Here is a 26,637-nt window from a genome sequence, read left to right on the forward strand (position 1 = left end):
GTAGGCAACCTCACCCAATTCCTGGTCAGATAACAGTGGCTAAGATAAAAATTTGGAGAAAAGAAAAAGTCCTGTCAGGAACACTGTGGTCTCATGCAGAAGGCAGCCCTTCCCATCGGACAGCACTGAGAAGGTTCACCTTTCTCAAGTGTCTGAAGTGGGGTTTGAACCATCAGCCTTTGAGGTAAGAGGCAAGAGAAGGCAACTGAGCCACAACTGGTGCCATGGATTAAACGCTGTGCAGGGAATGAGGGTCACTTGTCATAACCAATATTTTCACAAGAGACTGCAGATGTTGGATCTTGGAGCAACACACAAAATGCTGGAGGAACTCAGTGAGTCAGGCAGCATCTGTGGAGGGAAATTGACAGTCGTCATTTCAGATTGAGATGTTTCAGCTGGACTGAAATTCCAGATGGCCCAGAGGAAGGGTCTTGACATGAAGCATCAACTGTCCATTTCCCTCCATCAATGCTGCCTGACCCGCTGAGTTCCTCCAGCATCTCGTGGGTACAACCAACGGTTTACTCTTTTGAAGACAATCAATTCATTGTCACAGGTTTATAAATTACTAGAGCATTAATTTTTTGGCTTGTGTCAATAACCAATGAAACACTCTCAATGACCTACTTAAAAAATGATTGTGCCTTTTTTATGTAAAACTCTCTGCTGTATAATTTTTCTTCTCGTCAAGCCATGCATTCTGATTTTTGAATGTGTTTTTGAAAAATGCAGAGATTATACTGGACTTCCATGTAATGGAGTGTCAGTGGTCATGTGGTGGAAAATGTTAGTCAGTGGAGAAAAGGGGGTGAAAAGATAGGGCTGCAATGCACTGGTGTTATTTACCGATGTTGCCAATTCAGTTGTATTGGTATTGGTTTATTATTGTCACTTGTACCAAGGTACAGTGAAAAACTTGTCTTGCAAACCGATCGTACAGGTCAATTCATTACACAGTGCAGTTACGTTGAGTTAGTACAAAGTGCATTGAGGTAGTACAGGGTAAAAACAATAACAGTACAGAGTAAAGTGTCACAGCTACAGAGAAAATGCAGTGCAATAAGGTGCAAGGTTACAACAAAGTAGATCATGAGGTCAAGAGTCCATCTCATCGTATAAGGGAACCGTTCAATAGTCTTATAACAGTGGGGTAGAAGTTGTCCTTAAGCCTGGTGGTATGTGCCCTCAGGCTCCTGTATCAGTTGTAAGTCATTACGCAAACCAAAATTTCTTTGAAAAATATTCAATATCTCCATTTTTCCCAAACAAATGATGTGAACCCCAAAAATTTTCAGAATGAGATTAACAACCAATAAAACAGAAATATTCATAGTGGATAAATGAGGCAGCTTCAAGGGGCCAAGTCTAGTGCTGGTCATCAGGCAAAGGCACCACCTGCTGGCCACTGCCAGTAAGTGCCAGTGGAGAACACAGACAATCAAACTTATAATGGAACAAATAGTAAATTGGTTTATTATTGTCACATGTACTGAGGTACGGTGAAAAACTTGTTTTGCATGCTGTCCATACAGATCATTTCATTACAACAGTGCATCGAGGTAGTGTAACCAGGCATGGTAGTGTAGCGGTTAGCGTAACGCTTTTACAGCGCCAGCGACTGGGGTTCAATTCCGGCCACTGTCTGTAAGGAGTTTGCGTGGGTTTCCTCCGGGTGCTCCGGTTTCCTCCCACATTCCAAAGACGTACGGGTTAGGAAGTTGTGGGCATGTTATGTTGGTGCCAGAAGCGTGGCGACACTTGCGGGCTGCCCCCAGAACACTCTACGCAAAGAGGTGTATTTCACTGTGTGTTTCGATGTACATGTGACTAATAAAGAAATATTAAAAAATCTTAATAACAGAATGCAGAATAAAGTGTTACAGTTACAGAGAAAGTGCAGTGCAGGCAGACAGTAAGGTGCAAGGGCCATAACATGGCAGAATATGAGGTGCTGTTCATTCAGTGCTCTTGATGTGGGCTCCTCTACAAAGCTAAGACCAAGTGCAGACTGGGCGACTGCTTTGCCGAGCACCTTCTCTCCATCCTCCAGGGCCGTCTGGAGCTCCTGGTTGCAGCCATTTTAATTCCCCTCCCCATTCCCACACTGACCTGTCTGTCCTCGGCCTCCACGGCCAGGGTGAGGCCAAACAAAAGCTGGAGGAACAGCGCCTCATGTTCCGCCTGGGTGGCCTACAACCTGACGGCATGAATATTGAATCCTCCAATTTCAGGTAACCTTCTCCCCCTCGTGTCCCTTTTCTCTCTCCTCCTGATCTACTCAGTTCCTTCTACACCCACCCCATCCGCCCGTCACCCACACACCCCTCCCACTGGGTCCCCTCCCCCCACTGTTCCCACCAGCCGTCCCCATCTTCCTCATCTGGTTCCATGCTCCAGCTTCCTCTCCTATCAGGTTCCACCATCTGCGGCCCTTTGTTGCCTCCACCCGTCACCTCCCGGCCTCCACTCCCCCCTCCTCCATCTACCTATCACCCCCCCCACCCCCAACCCCACCCAATTGGATCCACATCACCTGCCAGCTCTTGCCTCACCCCTTCCCTCCACCCCTTTGCACTGGCTATCTCCCCTCTAACTTTCAGTCCAGGTGAAGGGTCTCCGCATGAACCGTCGACTGTCCATTTTCCTCCACAGATGCTGCCTGACCAGCTGAGTTCCTCCAGCGCTTTGTGTGTGTTGCTCCAGATTCCGGCATCTGCGGTCTCCTGTGTCACTCAGATTTATGATGGAACTTGTTTAGACAGCGCATTTGGAGAAAAATCCTTAATGTACTAACTGAGCCCAATGTATAACCATTACTCTGTTCGCAGAGGACAAGATTCTACCCCTTGCTACACTTTCTGGCTCCACATTGTCAAAAAGAGATAGAAAGTTTGAGAGGGATATGGGCCAAATGTGGGCAAATGGGACTAGCTTAGATGGGCATCTTGGTTAGCATGGAACGGATGGACCGAAGGGCCTGTTTCCCTGCTGTATGACTCTATGCAAGAGAGAGCACGCAAGATGCAATTTCACATCGCCTATTATAAAAGCAATCTGACCGACACTCCCTCAGTACTGGACCAGAGCAACAGTTGAGAGTCATAGAGCTATACAGCATGGAAACAGGCCCTTTGGCCCAACTCTTCCATGCTGACCATGATGTCTTCTCGAGGTAGTCCCATTTGCCTGCATTTGGCCCATATCCCTCTCAGTCCATGTACCTGTCCAAATGTCTTTTAAGTATTGTAATTATACCCACCTCTGTCACCTGCTCTGGTAGCTCGTTCCATATACCCACCACCCCCCTCCCCGTGAAAAATTTGCCCCTCTTACCTTTAACCCATGCCCTCTAGTTTTAGACTCCCCTACCCTGTGAAAATGTCTGTGACTATTCAGCTTACCTATGACCCTCATGATTTTATAAACCTCGATGAGGTCAGTCCTCAGTCTCCTTCTCTCCAGCCTATCTAGCCTTTCATCTGATTCCCTCTTTACAGTGTGGGTAAAACGGCGCTCCTGAACCGATATGTCAACAACAGATTCAGAGACGAGTATCAGACCACGCTGGGAGTGAATGTCCTCACGAAACAGATCACAGTGGATGACGTGGCAGTAAAACTGCAGGTGAGGAGATGCAACACAACATACTAGGTGGGATTGTGAATGCAGAGGGGATATAAAGAGGCTTTGGGTGGATGTGGTATTGGTATTGGTTTATTATTGTCCGGTGTACTGAGATACAGTGTCGTTTGCGTGCTATCCAGACAGATCATGCCATACATAAGTACATAGTAGTAGTGAAAAGAAAACAGAATGCAGAATGTAGTATTGGAGTCACAGAGAAAGTGCAGTGCAGGTAGACAAATAAAGTGCAAGGGCCATGATGAGGTGGATTAGGAGTTCACCTTTCAGCTTATGAGAGGTCCATTCAAGAGTTTGATACCAACGGGATAGAAGCTGTCCTTGAGCCCGGTGTCCATGTTCAAAGGCTTTTCTATCATCTGCCTGATGGGAGGGGGAGAGATGTGGGGATGTCCAGGGTGGAAGGGGTCCTTGATTATGTGAGAAACAAAGGACTGCAGATGCTGGAATCCAGATGAAAAATGCGACGATGCTGGAGGAACTCAGCAGGCCAGGCAGCATCTGTGGAGAAAAGCAGGCGGTCAACGTTTCAGGTCAGGACCCTTCTTCAGGTCCTTGATTATGCTGGCTGCTTTACCGAGACAGCGAGAAGTGTAGACTGAGTCCATGGAAGGGAGGCTGGTGTCCGTGATGTGCTGAGCTGTGTCCACAACTCTCTGCAATTTCTCGCAGTCCTGGGCAGAGCAGTTGCTGTACCAAGCCGTGATGCATCTGGATAGGATGCTTTTATTGTGCATCAATAAGAATTGGTAACAGTCATCAGGGACATGCCGACTTTCCTTAGCTTTCTGAGGCAGTAGAAGCTGAGCAAGTGGGCAAGAACATGGCAGATGGAATGTAATGTTGAAAACTTTGGAGCATATAAGGAAAAAGACGAATATTTGTTAAATGGTGAGAGATTGGGTAGAGCTGATGTGTTGATATTCACCTAGAACTGGGTGTCCTTGTCAGTGTAAACCAACATGTAAATACAGCAAGCATTTGGGGAAGCAAATAGTATGTTGGCCCTTACTGTAAAAGGATTTGAATAGAGGAGTAAGTAGTTTTTGTTGCAATTGTTTAGGGCTTTGGTGGGACTGAGGCATCTGGACTGTCTTGGTCAGGTTTGCTTGCTCTGAAGGAAGTGCAGTGAAGATTCACTAGACGGGTGATGGTGCGTTTACCTTCCAAGGAAAGATTGAGTCAACTGGGACTATACTCTAGATTTTAGAAGACTGAGAGAATATTCTATTGAAACTTAGAAAGTTGTTGCAGGTATCAGAAGGACGGGACGCTGTGAGGGTGTATCTGCTGGCTGAGGAGTCTGGAACCAGGGGTCAAAGCCTCCGATAATAGGTCAGCCACTTAGCACTGTTCCCAGCAGCACACACCCAGATGGACATCAAGTGCTGCTGGAAGGTCATCAACTCGGAGAAAGACGCCCTTTGGTCTGCCCAATACCTATTGGTCTTCCAGCACAGTGAGATGTCCATGAGGGAATGCTGCTGACCGGCACGTTCCAGGCTGCAGGAGTCAGTGCTGAGGGACGCACTGAAGCTCGGTGCAGCCAGTGCTAAGGCTCTGTGGGGAAGGACCACAGTCTGGGCTCCTTCTGCTACCACACATGGAGGGGCTGCATCAGGCGGGGAAGCCCCTCAAACAATGAAGGGGTGTTTCACCCCAGGGGGACCAATGAGTGGCAATGGTGCTTTGGTTAACACTAGTGAAAGTTTTGCACTCTTTCTGCTTTTGTATATATTGTTTATTATGAATAAAGTTTATTTTTTGAAATAAAATTAGCACTGAGATGTGAGGCTAAGTTGTTTTCCTTGGTGGGTGAGTCCAGGACAAGAGGGCACAGTCTTAGAATTAGAGGGTACCTGTTTAGAACAGAGATACGGAGAAATTTCTTTAGCCAGAGGGTCGTGGATTTATGGAATTCGTTGCCACATACAGCTGTGGAGACCCGATCATTGGGGGTGTTTAAGGAGGAGATTGAATTAGTCAAGGTATCAAGGGATATGGGGAAAAGGCAGGGAATTGGGACCAGATGGGAGAATAGTTTAGCTCATGGTGAAGTGGCAGAGCAGACTCGATGGGCCGAATGGCCTTCTTTTGCTCCTTTGTCTTGTGATCTTGTGGTCTTGTGTGAGAGTGCTGAACTTTTGGAGTTCTCTACCCTGGATGTTGTGGAGGCTGATTTGTTGAGTTTATTCAAAGAAAAGGTCAACAGAGTTTTGGAAATGAAAGGCAGCAAAAGGTATGGGGATAATGCAGGACAATGAGACTGAAGCAGAAGATCAGCCAAGACCTTGATGGAAGGGTGTGTGGGTGGTCGACTCCTGCACCGAATTCTTATGTCCTGTTCTCTCACGCAGATCTGGGACACGGGGGGTCAGGAGAGATTCAAAGCCCTGGTGTCGTCCTTCTTCAAAGGATCGGACGGCTGTGTACTCGTATTTGATGTGACCGACCGCGACACCTTCTACGCCATGGAGGGCTGGAGGAATGAGGTCTTGGCCAGAGTGCCGACAGCACAAAACGATTTTCCTTTCATGGTTCTGGGCAACAAAGTGGACAAAGAACCAGTCAGGGAGGTAAGTCAGATTCAGATCAGTTTATTGTCATATACACCAGGGGCCAATGAAATTCCTTGCTCGCATGAAACTCTCAGTGTCTTTGGTTATAATAAGTACAGCAATAAGTGCAGTGACAATCACAGAATAACAGAATGGTGCAGAGATTGCAGTGCAAACTGAAGTAGTGCAAAAAGAAATGCTAAAGTAAAAATAACAGAAGAGGTAGAATTAAGGGTTTGAGAATGTGGCTGCATCAGCGGAAAAATGTGATTGGTTCAGTCTGGTGGCAGTCAGGTGGTAATTGGTGATTGGTTTATTATTGTCACATAGAACATAGGATCATAGAACAGTACAGCACAATACAGGCCCTTCGGCCCACAATGTTGTGCCGACCTTTAAACCTCGCCTATCTAACCCCTTCCTCCCACATATCCCTCTATTTTAAATTCCTCCATATGCTTATCTAGCAATCTCGAATTTGACCGATGTACCTGCCTCCACCACCACCCCAGGCAGCGCATTCCATGCCCCAACCACCCTCTGGGTAAAATACCTTCCTCTGATATCTCCCTTGAAATTCCCACCCATTACTTTAAAGCCATGCCCTCTTGTATTGAGCATTGGTGCCCTGGGAAAGAGGCACTGGCTGTCCACTCTATCTATTCCTCTATATATTTTGTCCACCTCTATCATGTCTCCTCTCATCCTCCTTCTCTCCAAAGAGTAAAGCCCTAGCTCCCTTAGTCTCTCCTCATAATGCATACTCTCTAAACCAGGCAGCATCCTGGTAAATCTCCTCTGCACCCTTTCCAACGCCTCCACATCCTTCCTATAATGAGGCGACCAGAACTGGACACAGTACTCTAAGTGTGGTCTAACCAGAGTTTTGTAGAGCTGCATCATTACCTCGCGGCTCTTATACTTGATTTCACGACTTATGAAAGCTAACATCCCATAAGGTTTCTTAACTACCCTATCCCATCTGTGAGGCAACTTTCAGGAATCTGTGGATATGAACCCCAGATCCCTCTGCTCCTCCACACTGCCCAGAATCCTGTCATTAACTTTGTACTCTGCCTTGGAGTTTGTCTTTCCAAAGTGTACCACCTCACACTTCTCCGGATTGAAATCCATCTGCCACTTCTCAGCCCATCTCTGCATCCTATCAATGTCCCTCTGCAATCTTCGACAATCCTCCACACTATCCACAACACCACCAACCTTTTTGCCATCTGAAAACTTGCCAGCCCACCCTTCTACCCCCTCATCCAAGTCATTAATAAAAATCACGAAAAGCAGAGGTCCCAGAACCGATCCTTGTGGGACACTGCTAGTCACAGCCCTGCAATCTGAATGCACTCTCTCCACCACAACCCTCTGCTTTCTACAGGCAAGCCAATTCTGAATCCACACAACCAAGCTTCCCTGGATCCCATGCCCTCTGACCTTCTGAAGAAGCCTACCATGTGGAACCTTGTCAAATGCCTTACTAAAATCCATGTAGACCACATCTACTGCACTACCCTCATCAATCTGTTTGGTCACCTCCCCAAAGAACACAATCGGGCTTGTGAGACATGATCTGCCCTTCACAAAGCCATGCTGGCTGTCCCTGATCAGACCATGATTCTCTAATTGCCCATGGATCCTATCTCTAAGAATCCTTTCCAACAGCTTGCTCACCACAGATGTAAGGCTCACTGGTCTATAATTCCCTGGACTATCCCTACTACCTTTTTTGAATAAGGGGACAACATTTGCCACCCTCCAATCCTCCGGTACCATTCCTGTGGACAATGAGGACTCAAAGATCCTAGCCAATTGTTCAGCAATCTCCTCCCTCGCCTTGTGGAGCAGCCTGGGGAATATTCCATCAGGCCCCGGGGAATTATCTGTCCTAATATTTTCTAACAGCTCCAACACATGCTCTCTCTTGATATCAACATGCTCTAGTACATCAACCTTTCCAACACTGTCCCCAGCGTCATCAAGGCCCCCTCTGAAGAGAAGTATTTGTTGAGGACCTCACCCACTTCCACAGCTTCCAGGCACATCTTCCCACCTTTATCCTTAATCAGTCCTACCTTTACTCTCGTCGTCCTTCTGCTCTTCACGTAAGTGAAAAATGCCTTGGGGTTTCCTTAACCCTACTCGCCAAGGCCTTTTCATGTCCCCTTCTTTCTCTCCTCAGCCCCTTCTTAAGTTCCTTCCTTGCTAGCCTATGTTCCTCAAGAGCCCTATCTGATCCCCGCTGCCTACACCTTATGTATGCTGCCTTCTTCCTCCTAACTAGATGTTCCACCTCTCTTCTCACCCATGGTTCCTTCACCCTGCCATTCTTTCTCTGCCTCACTGAGACAAATTTATCCTTAACATCCTGCAAGAGATCCCTGAACAACGATCACATTCCCATAGTACATTTCCCTTCAAAAATATCATCCCAATTCACAGTCGCAAGTTCTAGCCTTATAGCCTCATAATTTGCTCTTCCCCAATTAAATATTTTCCTGTCCTCTCTGCTCCTATCCTTGTCCATGACAATGCTAAAGGTTAGGGAGCGGTGGTCACTGTCCCCAAATGCTCACCCACTGAGAGATCTGTCACCTGACCCAGTTCATTACCTAATACTAGATCTAATATGGCATTCCCTCTAGTCGGCCTGTCAACGTACTGTGACAGGAATCCATCCTGGACACACTTAACAAACTCTGTCCCATATAAACCTTTGTACCAAGGTACAGTGAAAAGCTTTGTCATCCAGACAGATCATGTCATACATAAGTACATTGAGATAGTACAAAAGGGAAAACAGTAACAGAATGCAGAATAAAGTGTTACAGTTATAGAGAAAGTGCAGTGCAGGCAGACAATAAGATGCAAGGGCCATGACGAGGTAGATTGTGAGGTCAAGATCCCATGTAATCGTGCAAGACGTCCGTTCAATAGTCTTATAACAGCAGGATAGAAGCTGTCCTTGAGGTGTTGGACCAACAGGCCATTCAGTCCATTGTGCCTGTACCTGCTCTTTGCAAAGGTAATCCCATCTCCCTGTCCTTTCCCCAAAACCCTGTTTTTTCCCCCCCTTTTTCAATTTGCATCCAGTCCCATTCTGAAAATTACTCTGTTTTGATGCCCATTCAGACAAATAAACTCAAGCTCGCTGTGTAAAAGCTTGAGAACGCATAACACCAGGCTCAAGGACAGCTTCTATCCCACTGTTATCAGACACTTGAATGGACCTCTTGTATGATAAAGATAAACTCTTGATCTCTCAATCTGCCTTGTTGTGGCCCTTGCACCCTGTTGTCTGCCTGCACTGCACTTTCTCTATAACTGTAATTCTGCATTCTGTTCTTTTTTCCTTTTGTACTAACTTGCTGTACTTATGTATGGAATGATCTGTCTGGATGGTACACAAACAAAAGCTTTTCACTGTATCTCGGTACATGTGACAATAATAAACCAATGACAACTACAATTACTCTCCCAAGTGTCCACTGTTCACTTTACAGATGGAAGCAGACTTTCCCTCCCTCCTGTACCAAACCCCCATGTAATTCTAAAACCCTCTGTGAATCATTGTAGACATTCAAAAACTGAAAAGGGCAGTCAGCACCTCATTTCACACTTCAACGATTCTAAGCAGTCATGATCTCATTGAATTCTCTTTGTTACACTATAACTCAGAGGATCCAACAAGTTCACGGCTGATTCTGAGGACCTGCCTTTTCTCCACATCCTCTTCCACCCTTTGGTTAATGAAAATCTATCGACTTCAGAATTAAAAGTCAAAAATTGACTTGGTATTTGGTATTGGTTTATTGTTGCCACAGGTACCGAGATACAGTGAAAAGCTTGTGTTTTCCCTGCCATCCAGACAGATCATGTCATACAGTGAGGTAGTAAAAAGAAAACAACGCAGAATATAGTGTTGCAGCTACGGAGAAAGTGCGGTGCAGGCAGACAATGGAAGTGCAGAGGCCAGGACGAGGTAGATTGGGAGTTCAAGAGTTCATCCTCTAGTGTATGAGAGGTCCGTTCAAGAGTCTGATAGAGTGTGGAGTTCCAAATTCCTATCACCCTCTGTATGTAGAAGTGATTCCTAATTTTTGGATTTTGCTCCTTAAATGTAGAAATGTTTTCTCTCCTTACACATTTTTGCTCTAAGGGCCTAGTCTCTTCTCAAGCCTCTCATTCACAGGAGCAGCCCAGTCACTAGAACATAGAACAGTACAGCACAGGAACACGCCCTTCGGCCCACGATCTTGTGCCGAACTAACAAAATTAACTAACTAAAACGCCCAACTGACCTAATCCCTTCTGCCTACACAATGTCCATATCCTTCCATTCTCTGCACATTCACGTGCCTATCTAAGAGCTTCTCAAACGCCCCTATCGTATCTGCCTCCAACACCACCCCTGGCAGTGGATTCCAGGCACCCACCACTCTCTGTGTAAAAAAAACTTGCCCCTCACACCTCCTTTGAACTTACCCCCTCTCACCTTAAATGCATGCCCTCTGGTATTAGACGTTTCAACCCTGGGAAAGAGACTATAAACTGGGCAAGTTATTCGTTCAACAGTGGGATAGGAATTCCACCTTTCAGTGAACACCTGAATGAGATGTGAATGTGGGTCAAAATCACAGTGTTCCACTGCCTCCTCCGCTCTTCTTAAATCGACCAGCAGGTGGTGCACAAGGGCCACCTCTGAGGTTCACTCTCTCTGTCAGGCAGCCTCGAGGAGAGCTACAGATTCTTGTGGAGGCGAGGGGCATCTCCTATACAGTCATACAGCACAGAACGGGCCCCTTGACTCACCATATCTATGCCAGGCAGTGTAATGTAGCGGTTAGTTTAACGCTTTACAGCACCAGTGACCCGGGTTCAATTCCGGCCGCTGTCTGTAAGGAGTTTGTACGTTCTCCCCAGGTCTGCGTGGGTTTCCTCCGGGTGCTCCGGTTTCCTCCCACATTCCAAAGACGTACGGGTTAGGAAGCTGTAGGCATGTTATTTTGGCGCCGGAAGCGTAGCCACACTTGCGGGCTGCCCCCAGAATACTCCACGCAAAAAAGGATGCATTTCACTGTGTGTTTCGATGTACATGTGACTAATAAAGAAATCTTATAAAACCATCAAGTACCCAGCTATACTAATCCCATTAACCAACACTTGGTTCTATCCCTTCTATACTTTGGCGATTCAAGTGCTCCTCCAGATAGGTTTGACACAGACATGGTGGGCTTGTTTCTGTGCTGTATGTCTCTGTGACTGAGTGTTTGTTGGTTTTGTTGGCCCTGGGTGTGCTCGGGGGAGCTAATTCCTTCCCATTCACCCACGGACTGATCCTCGAGTTACCACGTGTCACCTCGAGGTTTCGAACACCGCGCAGAGGGAGACCAGGGTGAGAAACATTGGTATTGGTATTGGTTTATTACAGTGAAAAGCTTGTCTTACAAACCGATCGTACAGGTCAATTCATTACACAGTGCAGTTACATTGAGTTAGTACAGATTGCATTGAGGTAGTACAGGTAGTACAATAACAGTACAGAGTAAAGTGTCACAGCTACAGAGAAAGTGCAGTGCAATAAGGTGCAAGGTCACAACAAGGTAGATCGCGAGGTCATAGGTCATAGTCCATCTCATTGTATAAGGGAACCGTTCAATAGTCTTATCACAGTGGGGTAGAAGCTGTCCTTAAGTCTGGTGGTACGTGCCCTCAGGCTCCTGTATCTTCTACCCAATGGAAGAGGAAAGAAGAGAGAATGTCCCGGAGAACACAGCTTCCAAACTTCGACTTGTGCACTCAGTGACAAACGATTGGGACCATTGGGAAGATGGATTTACTTGACAGTAGACTCTTGTCTCAATGAGGCACGTTAGTGTAGCGGTTAGCGTAACGTTATTACAGCGCCAGCGACCTGGGTGTTCAATTCCCACTGCTGTCTGTAAGGAGTTTGTACGTTCTCCCCGTGTCTGCGTGGGTTTCCTCCGGGTGCTCCGGTTTCCTCCCACATTCCAAAGACGTACGGGTTAGGAAGTTGTGGGCATGCTCTGTTGGCGCCGGAAGCGTGGCGACACTTGCGGGCTGCCCCCAGAACACTCTACACAAAAGATGCATTTCACTGTGTGTTTTGATGTACGTATGACTAATAAAGATCTTATCTTGTCTCTTATCTTAGAAGCTCAGATCATACAGAAACAGACCCTTCAGCCCACTGAGTCTGTGCCAACCCATTTACATTAATCCTACACTAATCCCATTTTATTCTCCCCACAACTCCCCCCCAGATTCCAATGCTCACCTACACACCGGGGGCAATTTATAGCCACCAACTAACCCACCAATCTGCACATCTCTGCAGTGTGGGAGGAAACTGGAGCATCTGGGGAAAAGTCATGCGGTCACAGGGAAGAACGTGCAAACTCCACGCACGCAGGACCAGAGGTCAGGATCGAACCCATGTCTCTGGTGCTGTAAGGCAGCGGCTCTACCCGTTGCGCCACTGATGGGACGCTGTGAGGACAGACTGAAAGGATATCTTAAACAACCTGCAGATGGCAGAGGCTGGGACGAGAACGGCAGTGCTCGCCTCGATGGTGGCACATCCTCCTCCGGGCAGGGGCACACTTCCGGGAGAAGGGGAAGGCACCCAGAGATGAGAGGGAGGATGGAACAGGGAACACCCCACTACAGGCAGCTGACCACTGAGGGAGGGAGCTCCTGCACCATCTGCGGGTGGGTCTGTGGCTTCAGGAACGCACTCCCAAGTTGGCTCATAGAGTCATAGAGCAATACTGCAGGGATACAGGCCCTTCGGCCCAACCAGTCCATGCTGACCACAGTGCCCACCCAGCTGGTCCCAATATCCTGTGTTCAGCCCATATCCCACCAAGCCCCACCCCTCCAAGTACCTGTCCAAGTGCATTTTAAATGATACCATTGCACCTGTCTCAAACTCTTCCTCTGGCAGCTCGTTCCATATACTCACCACCCTCTGCAATGAAAAGGTTGCCCCTCAGGTCCCTTTTAAATGTTCCCCCTCTCACCTTAAACCTATGCACACTAGTTTTGGACTTCCCTACCCAGGGGAAAAGACTATTACCTATGCCCCTCATGATTTTATAAACCTCTATAAGATCACCCCTCATTCTCCTATGCTCCAAGGAATAAAGACCTAGCCTGGCCAACTTCTCCCTACATCATATGTAATTCATCCTGGAATTGAGGGATCACCCACACCAGTGTACATCCCAAGTGTCTCCATGGAATTGGTTTATTATTGTCACATGTACCGAGGTACAGTGAAAAACTTAGTTTTGCATACCGATTGTACAGGTCAATTCATTACACGGTGCAGTTACATTGAGTTAGTACAGAGTGCATTGATGTAGTACAGGTAAAAACAATAACAGTACAGTGTAAAGTGTCGCAGCTACAGAGAAAGTGCAGTGCAATAAGGTGCAAGGTCACAGCAAGGTAGATCGTGAGTCAGAGTCCATCTCATCATATAAGGGAACCGTTCAATAGCCTTATCACAGTGGTGTAGAAGCTGTCCTTGAGCCTGGTGGTACATGTCCTCAGGCTCCTGTATCTTCTACCTGATGGAAGAGGAGAAAAGAGAGAATGACCTGGGTGGGTGGGGTCTTTGATTATGCTGGCTGCTTCTCCAAGGCAGTGAGAGGTAAAAAGAGTCTCTACTCTTCCAGCCTCACGACCCTTGAGAAACCATCCCTCCTCTGATTCTCACCTCCTCCATGTCCTCAATCTCCTTCATCCACCCCTCACCAGCCCTCACCTCCCTCCACCCTAGCTCTGCTCTGGAGTTTCCCGCCTCAAAATTTCTTTCCTTCCCCACCTGTCAGCACTTTCAGGATGTTACTTAACCCCTGCTGCCCTGTCCATGTTTGTGGGCAGCTGTCCAAATGTTGAGAGTTTCAAGTTCCTGGGAGTGAACATCACCAACAGCCTGTCCTGGTCAAATCACGTAATGCCACGGCCAAGAAAGCTCACCAGTGCCTCTACTTCCTCAGGAGGCTAAAGAAATTTGGTTTGTCCCCTTTGGCACTCACCAACTTTTACCGATGCACCATAGAAAGCATACTACCTGGATGCATCAGGGCTTGGTACAGCAACTGCTCTGCCCAGGACCGCAAGAAACTGCAGAGAGTTTTGGACACAGCCCAGTGCGTCACAGAAACCAGCCTCCCCTCCATGGACCCTGTCTTTCATCTTTACCTCTTGCTGTCTTGGTGAAGCAGCCAGCATAATCAAAGACCCCACCCACCCGGGTCATTCTCTCTTCCCTCCTCTTCCATGAGGTGGAAGATACAGGAGCCTGAGGGCACACACCACCAGGCTCAAGGACAGCTTCTACCCCACTGTGATAAGACTATTGAACGGTTCCCTTATATGATGAGATGGACTCTGACCTCGCGATCTACCTTGTTGTGACCTTGCACCTTATTGCACTGTACTTTCTCTGTAGCTGTGACACTTTACTCTGTACTGTTATTGTTTTTACCTGTACTACCTCAATGCACTCTGTACTAACCCAATGTAACTGCACTATGTAATGAATTGACCTGTACGATCAGTATGCAAGACAAGTTTTTCACTGTACCTCGGTAAAAGTGACAATAATAAACCAATACCAATACCACATGGCCAGACCTGTGCTGATGAGGCTCCTGTTAACCCCTGCAGAACCTTGGACCATGTTAATAATGCTGTACATAACATGAATTCTAACCTCAGGGAAGGGACGTGGTTGATCATTGATCTGGGCTGCCCTGCAGATCTTATTCAGTTTTTATTCAGATGAGGCAAATTTTTCTCTCAATGGTTTTGGAATTCAAAGGACAGAGTCTTTGAATAGTTGAAGCCAGAGGAGGATAGATTCATGATAAGTAAGGGGGGGGGAAAGGGTATCTGGGGTGGGCAGGAACATAGAGCTCAGGTTGCAGTCAGATCAGCAATATTCTTACTAAGTGGCAGACCAGACCAAGTCAAGTTGAGTTTATTGTCATGTGCACAAGTACGGTGAGGTACAGGCGCAATTAAAAACTTGCTTGCAGCAGCATCACAGGTAGGTACAAACAACTCACAGAACATAAATTATACATAAATTATGCATAAATTATACAAGGCAGTGAAGAGAGAGAGAAAAAAGACTGCAAAAACAAGGCCTTGGTGCAAAAAAATAGACACAGTCAGAGACAAGTCCATGGTAATGCAAGCGGTGGTCTGTAGTGTTCCGTTGCTGAGGTAGGGTTAGATTTGTGCAGGTTGGTTCAAGGACCTGGTAGTTGTAGGAAAGTAGCTGGGTGGTGTGGGATTTCGGGCTTCTGTACCTCCTGCCCGGTGGTAGCTGCGAGGAGATGGCACGGCCCGGATGGTGGGGATCCTTGATGCTAGATGCAGCCTTCTTGAGACCTGGATCTTCAGGGACTGAGAAGCCTCCTCCTGCTCCCAGTTTGTACGTTTCAGTTAATTTCCCCAGCTCCCATGGTGTGCTTTGAACTCACACTCCCAAGTTAACAATGCAGGCTCCAAAATATCAGTCTGGTAACTGACCCGGTTTGCTCCCTTTTGCATTTGACCACATTAAATGCTGTCTGCAATCATCCTTTCCCACTGGCATATTTGCTCCAATTCATTCTTATAAACTCATGCATACATTTCCATTAATATTGGCCATGGAAAGATTAAGACATCTGTGTTGCATATATAAAAGTGCTTCAAAGGAGCATTATTGAACACAGGTTGTCTTGGCCCCACAGAGAAAGACAAGGGCAAATGAGCGAAAACACAGTCTGAGATATAAGATATTTATTTATTAGTCACATGTACATCGAAATGCACAGTGAAATGAGTCTTTTTGTGTTACTGAGAATGTGCTGGGGGCAGCCTGCAAGTGTTGCCACGCTTCCGGCGCCAACATAACATGTCCACAGCTCCTAACCCGTATGTCTTTTTGGAATGTGGGAGGAAACCGGAGCACCTGGAGGAAACCCATGCAGACACATGGGGAGAACGTACAAACTCCTTACAGGCAGCAGCGGGAATTGAACCCGGATCGTTGGTGCTGTAGTAGCATTATGCGAACCACTACACCACCGTTACACCACCGTGCCACCTGTTGTCTTGGAGTGGAACGTAAGAATTCAAGGGAGAGGAGGAGCAGTTGACCATACAGACACTCTATCTCATTCTGTCATTCAGTACTGATCTAACCTTGGTTTCAGATTCACTTTCTTCACCACTTTCCATGGGCCTCATCTCCGAAACCATCTAAAAATCAGTCCACCTGAACCTTGAATATATTTGAGAACTTCATATCTCTCTGTGAGTAGAGACTTCCAAAGATCTCTGACCCTCTCAGTGACTGAATCCCTCATCTCCGTCTTAAACAGGCAACCTCTCATTCTGAAACTGTGCCCTCAGTTCTAGATCCTGGTGAATCTCCTCTTCACTCTCTCCAATGCAACCACATCTTGAATGAAGGATATTAATACCCATTAAGGACAGATTTTATGAGACACTAACGCCTCTGGAATGAGCTGCAGGAAATCCCTAGTGAGGTCACAAGAAACAAAGCAAATGTTGGGTTTTCCAATAAGTGGGAAAGGTTTTGAAATGTTGATGGTGGACAGGCTCCTAACACTGAGGAAGATGACTCTACACTAGTGCTCACTTTGCCATCACTTCTGGTCTCCTTTCCCTCCTGCAGGTTACAAGTGAAGAGGCAGAAGTCTGGTGCAATGCTCGAAATATTCCTTACTACGAAGTGAGTGCAAAAGAGGGCATGAACGTGGACAAAGCCTTTGAGAGCATGGCTCGAATCGCTCTGTCACAGGTAGTCACTACGTCTGTCCTTTTAAGAAACGTGCATTATTTTGGTCCAAAGCAAACACGGAGGGAAGTAGAACAAGATTTAGGGCAGTATTTTAATGGAAATAGCCCAGCAACAGGGGCAGTGAAGTGAACAAAGGTTACAAGGCGGGAATAGGGGCATAGATATGATCCATGCACACGGTCTTTTTCTCAGGGTTGTGGAACCAAGAACTAGAGGGCACAGGTTTAAGGTGAGAGAGGGGAGAGATTTAAGAGGGACTTGAGGGGCAACTTTTTCACTCAGAGGGAGAAATGAGCTGCCAGAGGAAGTGGTTGAAGCAGGTAAGATGTAAGGTATCTTTATTAGTCACATCGAAACACACAGTGAAATGCATCTTTTGTGTAGAGTGTTCTGGGGGCAGCCCACAAGTGTCGCCACGCTTCTGGCACCAACATAGCATGCCCACAACTTCCTAACCTGTACGTCTTTGGAACGTGGGAGGAAACCGGAGCACCCGGAGGAAACCCACGCAGACATGGGGAAAACATACAAACTCCTTACAGACAGCAGCCAGAATTGAACCCGGGTCGCTGACGCTGTAATAGCGTTACGCTAACCATTGTTCTACCGTGCCAGCCCCTAAGCAACATTTAAAAGGTACTTTGACAGGTTCATGGATAGGAAAGGTTTAGAGGGATATGGGCCAAACGCAGGCAAATGGGACTGGCTTAGATGGGAATCTTGGTCAGTGTGGACCAATTGAGCTGAAGGGCCTGTTTCCGTGCTGTATGAATCTAATATGGAGCAATGCCAGATTAATCATGGCTTCATCAGATGTTGCAGCAGTCTCGAAGGGCTGAATGGCCTACTACTGCTTCTATTTCTTGCAGACTTACATCCAGCATCTGTTGTTTTCTTACTCTTTCACTTCCCTCATATTTCTCTGCAGTAAAAACAAAAAAATGTTTAGCCTTGTAACGTTTGCTCTAAGGTGCATCTCGAGGAAGAAAGTGATATAGAAAGGTGGAGAGGTTGAGGGAGGGAATTTAGCAAGCAAATAAATACAATAACGGTCACAGAACATGAGGAGTGTAGATCTCTAAGGAGGTTGTGTGGACAGAGAAAGGTTACAAAGTTAGGGTGGGGTGAGGTCATGGAGATACCTCCCCTTTCCCGTCAGGCTGAAGATACAAAAGATTGAGAACACGTACCACCAGGCTCGAGGGCAGCTTCTGTCCCTTCTATCGGACTCTTGAATGGACCTCTCATACGCTAAAGATGAATTCTTGACCTCCCAATCTACCTCGGCATGGCCCTTGCATTTTATTTGTCTACCTGCACTGCACTTTCTCTGTAACAGCAACACAATATTCTGCATTTGGTTTATCTTTCTACGACTTCCATGCACTTGTGTGTGGCATGATCTGTCCGGATGGCACGCAAACAAAAGCTTTTCACTGTATCTCGGTACATGTGACAATAATAAACCAATACCAACATCGATAATCTGGTAACTAATTGTACCTCAACAAGACCAAAGCTGATGAGCTTCTGATTGGCGTTTAACGCACCCTATTTCTGTCATTGAATCTCATTTACACTGACAGTTACACTGTCCGGATGCCTCGTCAGCTCACACTTCCAGTGAAGTGCAGTGTCAATAAACCAGCTAAAGACTGCAGATGCTGAAAATCTGAAATAAAACAGAAAATGCTGGAAACACTCAGCAGGTCAGGCAGCTTCTGTGGATGGAGAAGCAGCTGACATTTCAGGTGGAAAACCCTTCATCAATTTCTGTTGAAGGACGCCTGACCTGAAACTTTAAGTCTCTTTCTCCTATTGCAGATGCTGCCTGACCTGCTAAACAGCTCCAGTGCTTTCTGTTTTATTTCCAATTAGCATTAGAAATCCACAAGAAATCCTATTCCAGTAGACTCTGTACCATTAACTCACCATGATCTGATCGAGGTTTATGAAATCATGAAGGGCATAGATAACGTGAATGGCCATCGGGGAGGAGGCACAGGAGTCTGAAGACCCACACCCAATGATTCAGGAACAGCTTCTTCCACTCCGCCATCAGATATCTGAATGGTCCATGAACCCATGAACACTACCTCGTTGTTCCTTCTTTTTGCACTATTTATTTATTTTTGTAACTTACAGTAAGTTTTATGGCCTTGCACCATACTGCTGCTGTAAAACAACACATTTCACATCACATGAGTCAGTGATAATAAACCTGATTCCGAATCCAATGCTGATTCTGTGATGGGGGGGAGGGGGGGGGGGGCGGCCAAAACAAGAGGGCATAGGTTTAAAGTGAGAGGCGAAAGATTTGAAAAGGACCTGAGGGACAAGTTTTTCACACAGAGGGTGGTGAGTGGAACAAGCAGCCAGATGAAGTGGTAGAGGCGGGTACAATTACGACACTGAACAGACATTTGGACTGGTACACGGATAGGAAAGGTTTAGAGGGAAAGGGACCAAACGTGGGCAAATGGGACGAGCTTAGGTGGGAACCTTGGTCAGTATGGACCATTTGGGCCAAAGGGCCTGTTTCCAGGATGTATGATCTCTGACTCTATTGAATGGACCTCTTTTACGATAAGGTGGACTCTTGACCTCACAATCTACCTTGTCATGGCCTTGCACCTTATTGTCTGCCTGCACTGTACGCTCTGTGTAACACGAACTCATTATTCTGTTATTACTTTTCCCTTGTACTACCCCGATGTACTGATGCGCTGAAATGATCTGTGTGGATGGCATACAGAACAAAGCTTTTCACTGTACCTTGGTACACGTGACAATAATAAACCAATTTAATTTACCAACTTATATTTAGTGCATTCAACAGGAGAGGGATATCTTCCTCTGAAATCATTGTCAGGTCACTAATTTCTGGAGAAGGTTTAAACCAGCAAGAGCTGGCTGTGGACTGTGACTATGGACAGACTTGTGCTAACTAAAGCAGCAAAGGCAGGCATTGTGTCTGCGAACTTACCTGTCTCTGACTGGTCTGCATGGTCTCGTCCACTGACTCACAGGACTCACAGGCTCCCCACAGTAGGCTGCAGTCTCCTCTCTGTAGTGTGATGTGAATGTTGATATGATCGCATAGTGGAGGATATTTTGCAGATTACTGAACCATTAGGAACATATCATCTCAGTCCATTGTTCTTCAGGTTAATACAGCAACAGCAATGGAATTACCAGTATTGCCACATAAATCAGTCAGTTTTAGGCATAGATCTGTTTGTGTGTGTGTGTGTGTGTGTGTGTGTGTGTGTGTGTTTATGTATGGGTGTGTGTGTGTCTGTGTTTGTCTATGTGTCTGTGTCTATGTATGTGTGTGTGTGTCTGTCTGTGGCTATGTATGGGTGTGTGTGTCTGTGTCTGTGCTGATATGTATATGTGTGTCTGTGTGTCTGTGCTGATGTGTATGTGTGTGTCTGTGTCTATGTACGGTATATGTGTGTGTGTCTGTGTCTGTGTCTGTGTGTGTGTGTGTATGTGTGTGTCTGTGTATGTGTGTGTGTCTGTGTATGCCTGTGTGTGTGTGTGTGTGTGTGTGTGTGTGTGTGTGTGTGTCTCTGTTCATGTCTGTGTGTGTGTGTGTGTGTGTGTGTGTGTGTGATTATCTGGTTGTTATCACATCATCGTGTGTAGAGCCAGCAGTGGGTAAGTATGAATCCTGCATTTAGTACATTATCACCATGGCTACACGTTGGAGAGGACCCCAAGGGCTGTTTGTCTCTGTAGGGTGCCCAAGGTCACTGCAGAAATACAAAGTCATCTTTAAAGAAAAATAATGATACTTTACAGGGAAGAATCTCTGACGTGCCTGAGGTGACTGACACATGGGGTTAACGTCACACCTTGTTTAACATAAAAAGTACAATTCAGACTGACACCAGATCACTCTGCCTGGCAATCTTTCAGAATGAATGGTTGCCTTGGTACAAAGGAAAATGTTTTTTAAATTGGATATAAATGGAACTTACTGGTGATGCAAGTGAAACATCCACTCATTTTATTTGATTTAGAGGGTGTATTATGATCTTAGTAGATCATACCAGAGCTAACTTTCCTGGCCACCTTATTCATTTTATGAACCTCATAGCCACGAGCTAGCTTTTACTTTGCAATACCACACAGATACACCTCTTGGGAGCAGGACTGGGGTGGCACAAGTAGCTCAGCAGGTAGTACTGATGCCGCATAGTTCTAGTGACCCTGAGTTGACCTTGACCTTAAGTGCTGTCTGTGTGGAGTTTGCATGTTCTCCCTGTGACCTCCAGATGCTTCAGTTTTGCCCCACATCCCAATACTTTGGTGGGTTAATTGGTCACTGTAAATTATCCCTAGTGTGTAGGTGAGTGGTAGAATCTGGGGGGGGGGGGTTTTGATGGGAATGTGGGGAGAATAACCATGTAGGATTGGTGTAAATGGGTCCTTGATGGTCAGCATGGACTCGATTGGCCGAATAGCCTGTTTCTGTGCTGTATGTCTCTAGATGAGGGAACAGGACTGATGGGATTGCAGAGAGCCTTCATAAACCCACTGGCCTCCTTCTGAGAGGAGGTCATTCGGCCCTTTACGATCTTGGCTGATCTGACGACCCCCCCAGTGACCTTTCACCTATCTACCTCTGACCTAAAGTCTGAAGGACTCAAGACTCCCTGAGGAAAATAATTTGACCTCATCTCTGTCTGTAATGGTTGACTTCTTGTTTTTAAACTGTGACCCCACCTTCGTTCTGGATTTTCCCAGAAAAGGAAAAGTCCACTTCACGTCCACCCTGAGAAACCTCTCAGGATCTGGAGACACAAGAGACCTCAGATGGTGGAATCTGGAGCAACACACAAAAAGCTGGAGGAACTCAGCAGGTCAGGCAGCATCTGTGGAGAGAAATGGACAGTCGACGTTTGAGGTCGTGACCCTTCACCTGGATTGGTGCAGTGCAGTGTTCAGATGAAGGGCCTCGACCTGAAACATCAACTGTCCATTTCCCTCCACAGATGCTGCCTGACCTGCTGAGTTCCTCCAGCACTTTGGGTGTAGCTCCATCAGATACAAACCTAGCCTGTCCAACCTCTCCCCATAAGTCAACCTACCTGCCAGTGGAAGTGATAGAGGCACGTACAATAACACTTAAAATACATTGGGACAGGTACATGGATAGGAAAGGTTTAGAGGGATATGGGCCAAATGCAGATAAATGGGACTAGGTCATTGGTCAGTATGGATGAGTTGGGCTGAAGGGCCTGCTTCCATTTCTGTGCTGTATAACTCCATGACTCTGTGACTCTGTAACTCACCCCTTCCAGCAACTAGTTCAGTAAACCTTCTCTGAACTACTTCCAACACATGAACAACCTTCCTTAAATAAGAAGACCAGCACTCCTGATGTGACTCACCAATGCCTGATGTCACTGAACCATAACCATTCTGTTTTTGTATTCAATTCCTGTTGCAATAAGTGAAAACATGACGTTAGCTTTCCTAATTATTTGTGGTCCTTGCATATTAGTTCTTTGCAATTCATGCACTAGGACACCTAGACCACACTGGATCTCAGAGATCTACAAGCTCTTGGTGTTTAGATAATATGCTTCATTTTCACCTAATAGACTCATAGAGTCATACAGCATGTTAACAGGCCCTTCAGCCCAACTGGTCAATGCTGGCCAAGATTCCATGTACCCGCCTCAACCACCTTTTCTGTTTACAATTGCCAATTCCACATTTTTGCACATTATAATCCATTTACCAGATTTTTGCCTGAGAGCCCATACCACCAGGCTAAAGGACAGCTTCTACCCCACTGTGATAAGTCTATTGAATGGTTCCCTTATACGATAAGATGGACTCTGACCTTACAATCTACCTTGTGACCTTGCACCTTATTGTCTACCTGCACTGCACTTTCTCTGTGGCTGTGACACTTTACTCTGTACTGTTATTGTTTTTACCTGTACTACCTCAATGCACTCTGTACTAACTCAATGTAACTGCTCCGTGTAATGAATTGACCTGTACGATTGGTATGCAAGACAAGTTTTTCACTCTACCTCGGTACAAGTGACAATAATAAACCAATACCAATACCAATACCAATATTTTACCTATCAATATCCCATTGTGGCCACCTTGTCTCTTCTTCACAATGAACGACCCTTATGTCATTGGCAAATTTAGTATCTATACCTTCGGTGCATTTGCTTTTAGAACTTGTAAAGGAATGATTCCCCAGTTTTAATTCTTGAGAAAAGAACCATTTAAATCTCCTCTCTGATTTCTATAGCTCGTTAAGCTTCTGCCAATGCCAATATGTCACCTCCTGCACCAGGAGCTTCCATTTTCTATGATAACTTTTGATGTTGCACCTTATCAAGAGCCTTTTGGAAATCTAGGTACAGTTCATCCACTAGTTCCCTTTATCCACAGCACATGTTACTTCTTCAAAGAATTCCAAACATGATTCCCCTTTCACTCAACTGTATTGACTTTATCTGATCACCTTGACTTTTTATGGAGTGCCCTGCTATAACATTTTAAATATTTTCCTAGTGACATTTTCAAGCTAACTGGTCAGCTCTTTCCTGCTTTGTTTTCCTCTCTTTCTGAAAAACAAAGTTACGTTTTCTATTTTCCAAACTATTAGAAACCTTCCTGCATTTTGGGAATTTGGAAAATTAAAATCAATGCATTAATTCTCTCAATGTGTCTCTCTGTCAATAGAGAAGCATATTTTCCCCTGATTATAGAGACATAGAGTCAGACAGCACAGAAACAGGCCATTCGACCCATTGTGTCCCTTAAGTATTGATCTATGCTGTTTACCAGCACTTGGTCCGTAGCCTGCTATGTGTTGGTGATTCAAGTGCTTATCTAGATACTTCTTAAATGTTGTGAGACTCTCTGCCTTCACCACTCCTAAAGCAGCACATTCCATATTTGAAATGTCCTCTGGATGCAAAGGTTCTTCCTCAGATTCCCTGCAAACTCTTACCCCTTTCCCTGAACTTATGCCCTCTAGTTTTAGAACATAGAACGTTACAGCACAGTACAGGTCATTTGGCCCACGATGTTGTGCCGACATTTTATCCTGCTCTAAGATCTATCTAACCCTTCCCTCCCACATAACCCTTGACTTTTAGACACCTCTGTCATGATTATCTATGGACAATGGCCCTCCAGAAGCCTTAAAAAACAGAGAGAGAGAGAGAGAGAGAGAGAGAGAGAGAGAGAGGGAGAGGAAGAATGAAGAGAGGCTGAGAGAAAGAGACGGAAAGAGAGAGGAAGACTGAACAGAGAAAGAGAAAGGAGATGTAAACGTAGAACACAGAACACTACAGCACAGTACAGGCCCTTTGGCCCACAATGTTGTGCCGACATTTTATCCTGCTCTAAGATCTATCTAACCCTTCCCTCCCACATAGCCCCCCATTTCTCTATCATTCATGTGTCGATCTAAGAGTCTTAAATGTCCCTAATGCGTCTGCCCCCACAACCTCTGCAGGCAGTGCGTTCCACGCACCCACCACTCTCTGTGTAAAAAAACTTACCCCTGACATCCCCCTTATACCTTCCTCCAATCACCTTAAAATTATGTTGCCTTGTGTTAGCCGTCGCCCTGGGAAAAAGTCTCTGACTGTCCACTCGAGCTGTGCCTCTTATCATCTTGTACACCTCTATCAAGTCACCTCTCATCCTCCTTCTCTCCAAAGAGAAAAGCCCTAGCTCGCTCAACCTATCCTCATAAGACATGGTCTCCAATCCAGGCAACATCCTTGTAAATCTCCTCTGCACCCACTCTAAAGCTTCCACATCCTTCCTATAATGAGGCGACCAGAACTGAACACAGAAAGAGAGAACACAATAAAAGAGAAAGTAAAATAGTGGAAGAGAAAAAATACATAAAAAGAGTAAGAGAGAGTGTGTGAGGAATTTAGCCGTGAACAGCAGTGGGAGGGGTGGGGGACTGGGTGCAAGAAACTTGGGGTGGGTGGGGGAGTGGGGGGGATGAGTCGGTGCTGGAAGGAAGCAGAAAGCCCTGTTCTCCTGGGAATGGCTCTGCTGGTAGACTGGTACCTTCGGCTGACATACTAGTCATGTGACTGGAATGTTTTCTGAGCTGCAGAATTAATCAGGAGTTGTGGAGAGATACTAAGCGTGGGAGCAGTTTTATTTAGGAACCGTAACCACAGCAGAACTATCTATGGGCTGTCTTTTCCTGGATTTATCCACATTACCTTTCACTGCATTTCACCTTTATGCAATTGCTGAAATTCTTCTCAGAGGGCAGGAGGAGCATTTTTCATTCAAACAGCTGCACCTCATATCGTATGCAATCTCCAGCCTGCGAAGAGAACTGCTGCCTCACAGCTCCAGAGACCTGGTTCGATTCTGACCTCGGGTGCTGTCTGCGTGGAGTTTGTACGTTCACCCTGTGACCCTGTGGGTTTCCCCCAGGTGCTCTGGTTTCCTCCCACATCCCAAAGATGGCAACATTGATAGGTTAATTGGTCACTGGTATTGATATAGAGGATCAGTCACAATTGTATTGAATGGCAGAGAAGGCTTGAAGGGGCTCGTCTTGGTCCTATTTTTTGTCTCTATTTCTGTGTGAGAGAGAGAGAGAGAGAGAGAGGGGAAAATGGAAATAGAGAGAGCAGCAGAAAAAGAGGGAAAGAAACATGGAAAGAGAGAGAGAAAGAAAGGAAGGAGAGGAGGAGTGAGAGAGAGAGAGAGTGAGACAGAGAGAAACAGAGAGAGGGAACTTGTCAATAGGTGAGATTGTCTTGACAAGCTGTGGTGTGACATTAAACAAGGCCCCAGAGACTCTCCCATAGCCAAAAAAGGTCTGTAAACGTGACTCAACAAAACTGCTTTCACACGCTAATTTCTGATGTTTTGAGCACCAAGGCTTTGATGAGAATGGTAAGTTGGTAAATTGGCTTATTACTGCACAGTAGTATATAAGGGCAGGCACGGTAGTGTAGTGGTTAGCGTAATGCTATTACAGCGCTGGCAACTTGGGTTCAATTCCCATCACTGTCTGTAAGGAGTTTGTACGTTCTCCCCGTGTCTGCGTGGGTTTCCTCCGGGTGCTCCGGTTTCCTCCCACATCCCAAAGACGTACGGGTTAGGAAGTTGTGGGCATGCTATGTTGGCACCGGAAGTGCGGCAACACTTGTGGGCTGCCCCCAGAACACTCCACGCAAAAGATGTATTTCACTGTGTGTTTCACTGTACATGTGACTAATAAAGATATCTTAACATTGTCACGAGGTAGAGTGAAAAACTTTGTTTTGCGTGCCACCCATACAGATCATTTCATTACAACATTGAGGCAGTACAAGGGAAAATAATTACAGAATGCAGAACAAAGTGTGGTAGTTCTTAGGGAGGTAGAATTTAGATTTAAAAGAATAGAACAATTGTAGTAGAGGTAATGAGTAGATCTGCAGAGAGCATCTTGCAATGAGTCACCACGCTCTGGCGCCAAGCATCCTCGGTACAAGTCATTGGATTAGCATCCCTGCCACTGATCCCACCAGGCCCTTTGGCCCACTTAGTCCATGC

The 26,637-nt window shown here is 46.1% G+C and overlaps 1 protein-coding gene across 4 annotated transcripts in view; it reads left to right on the forward strand.

Moving 5' to 3' along the window:
- LOC127580809 (ras-related protein Rab-7b-like) overlaps positions 1-26,637 on the forward strand; it is a 68,565-nt gene that overhangs the window by 8,952 nt on the left and 32,976 nt on the right. For all 4 annotated transcript variants that reach the window (XR_007957879.1, XM_052034716.1, XM_052034715.1 and 1 more), the window contains exons 3-5: positions 3,501-3,627; positions 6,003-6,221; positions 16,939-17,064. Coding sequence is in view for 3 of the 4 variants with exons in the window: in XM_052034716.1 (XP_051890676.1) it covers positions 3,501-3,627; positions 6,003-6,221; positions 16,939-17,064 (472 nt within the window). In the remaining variant the exon portion in view is untranslated. The remainder of the gene's footprint in view (positions 1-3,500; positions 3,628-6,002; positions 6,222-16,938; positions 17,065-26,637) is intronic.

This window comes from Pristis pectinata, chromosome 20 (assembly GCF_009764475.1).
Source record: "Pristis pectinata isolate sPriPec2 chromosome 20, sPriPec2.1.pri, whole genome shotgun sequence".
In the NCBI taxonomy this organism is placed as follows: domain Eukaryota; kingdom Metazoa; phylum Chordata; class Chondrichthyes; order Rhinopristiformes; family Pristidae; genus Pristis; species Pristis pectinata.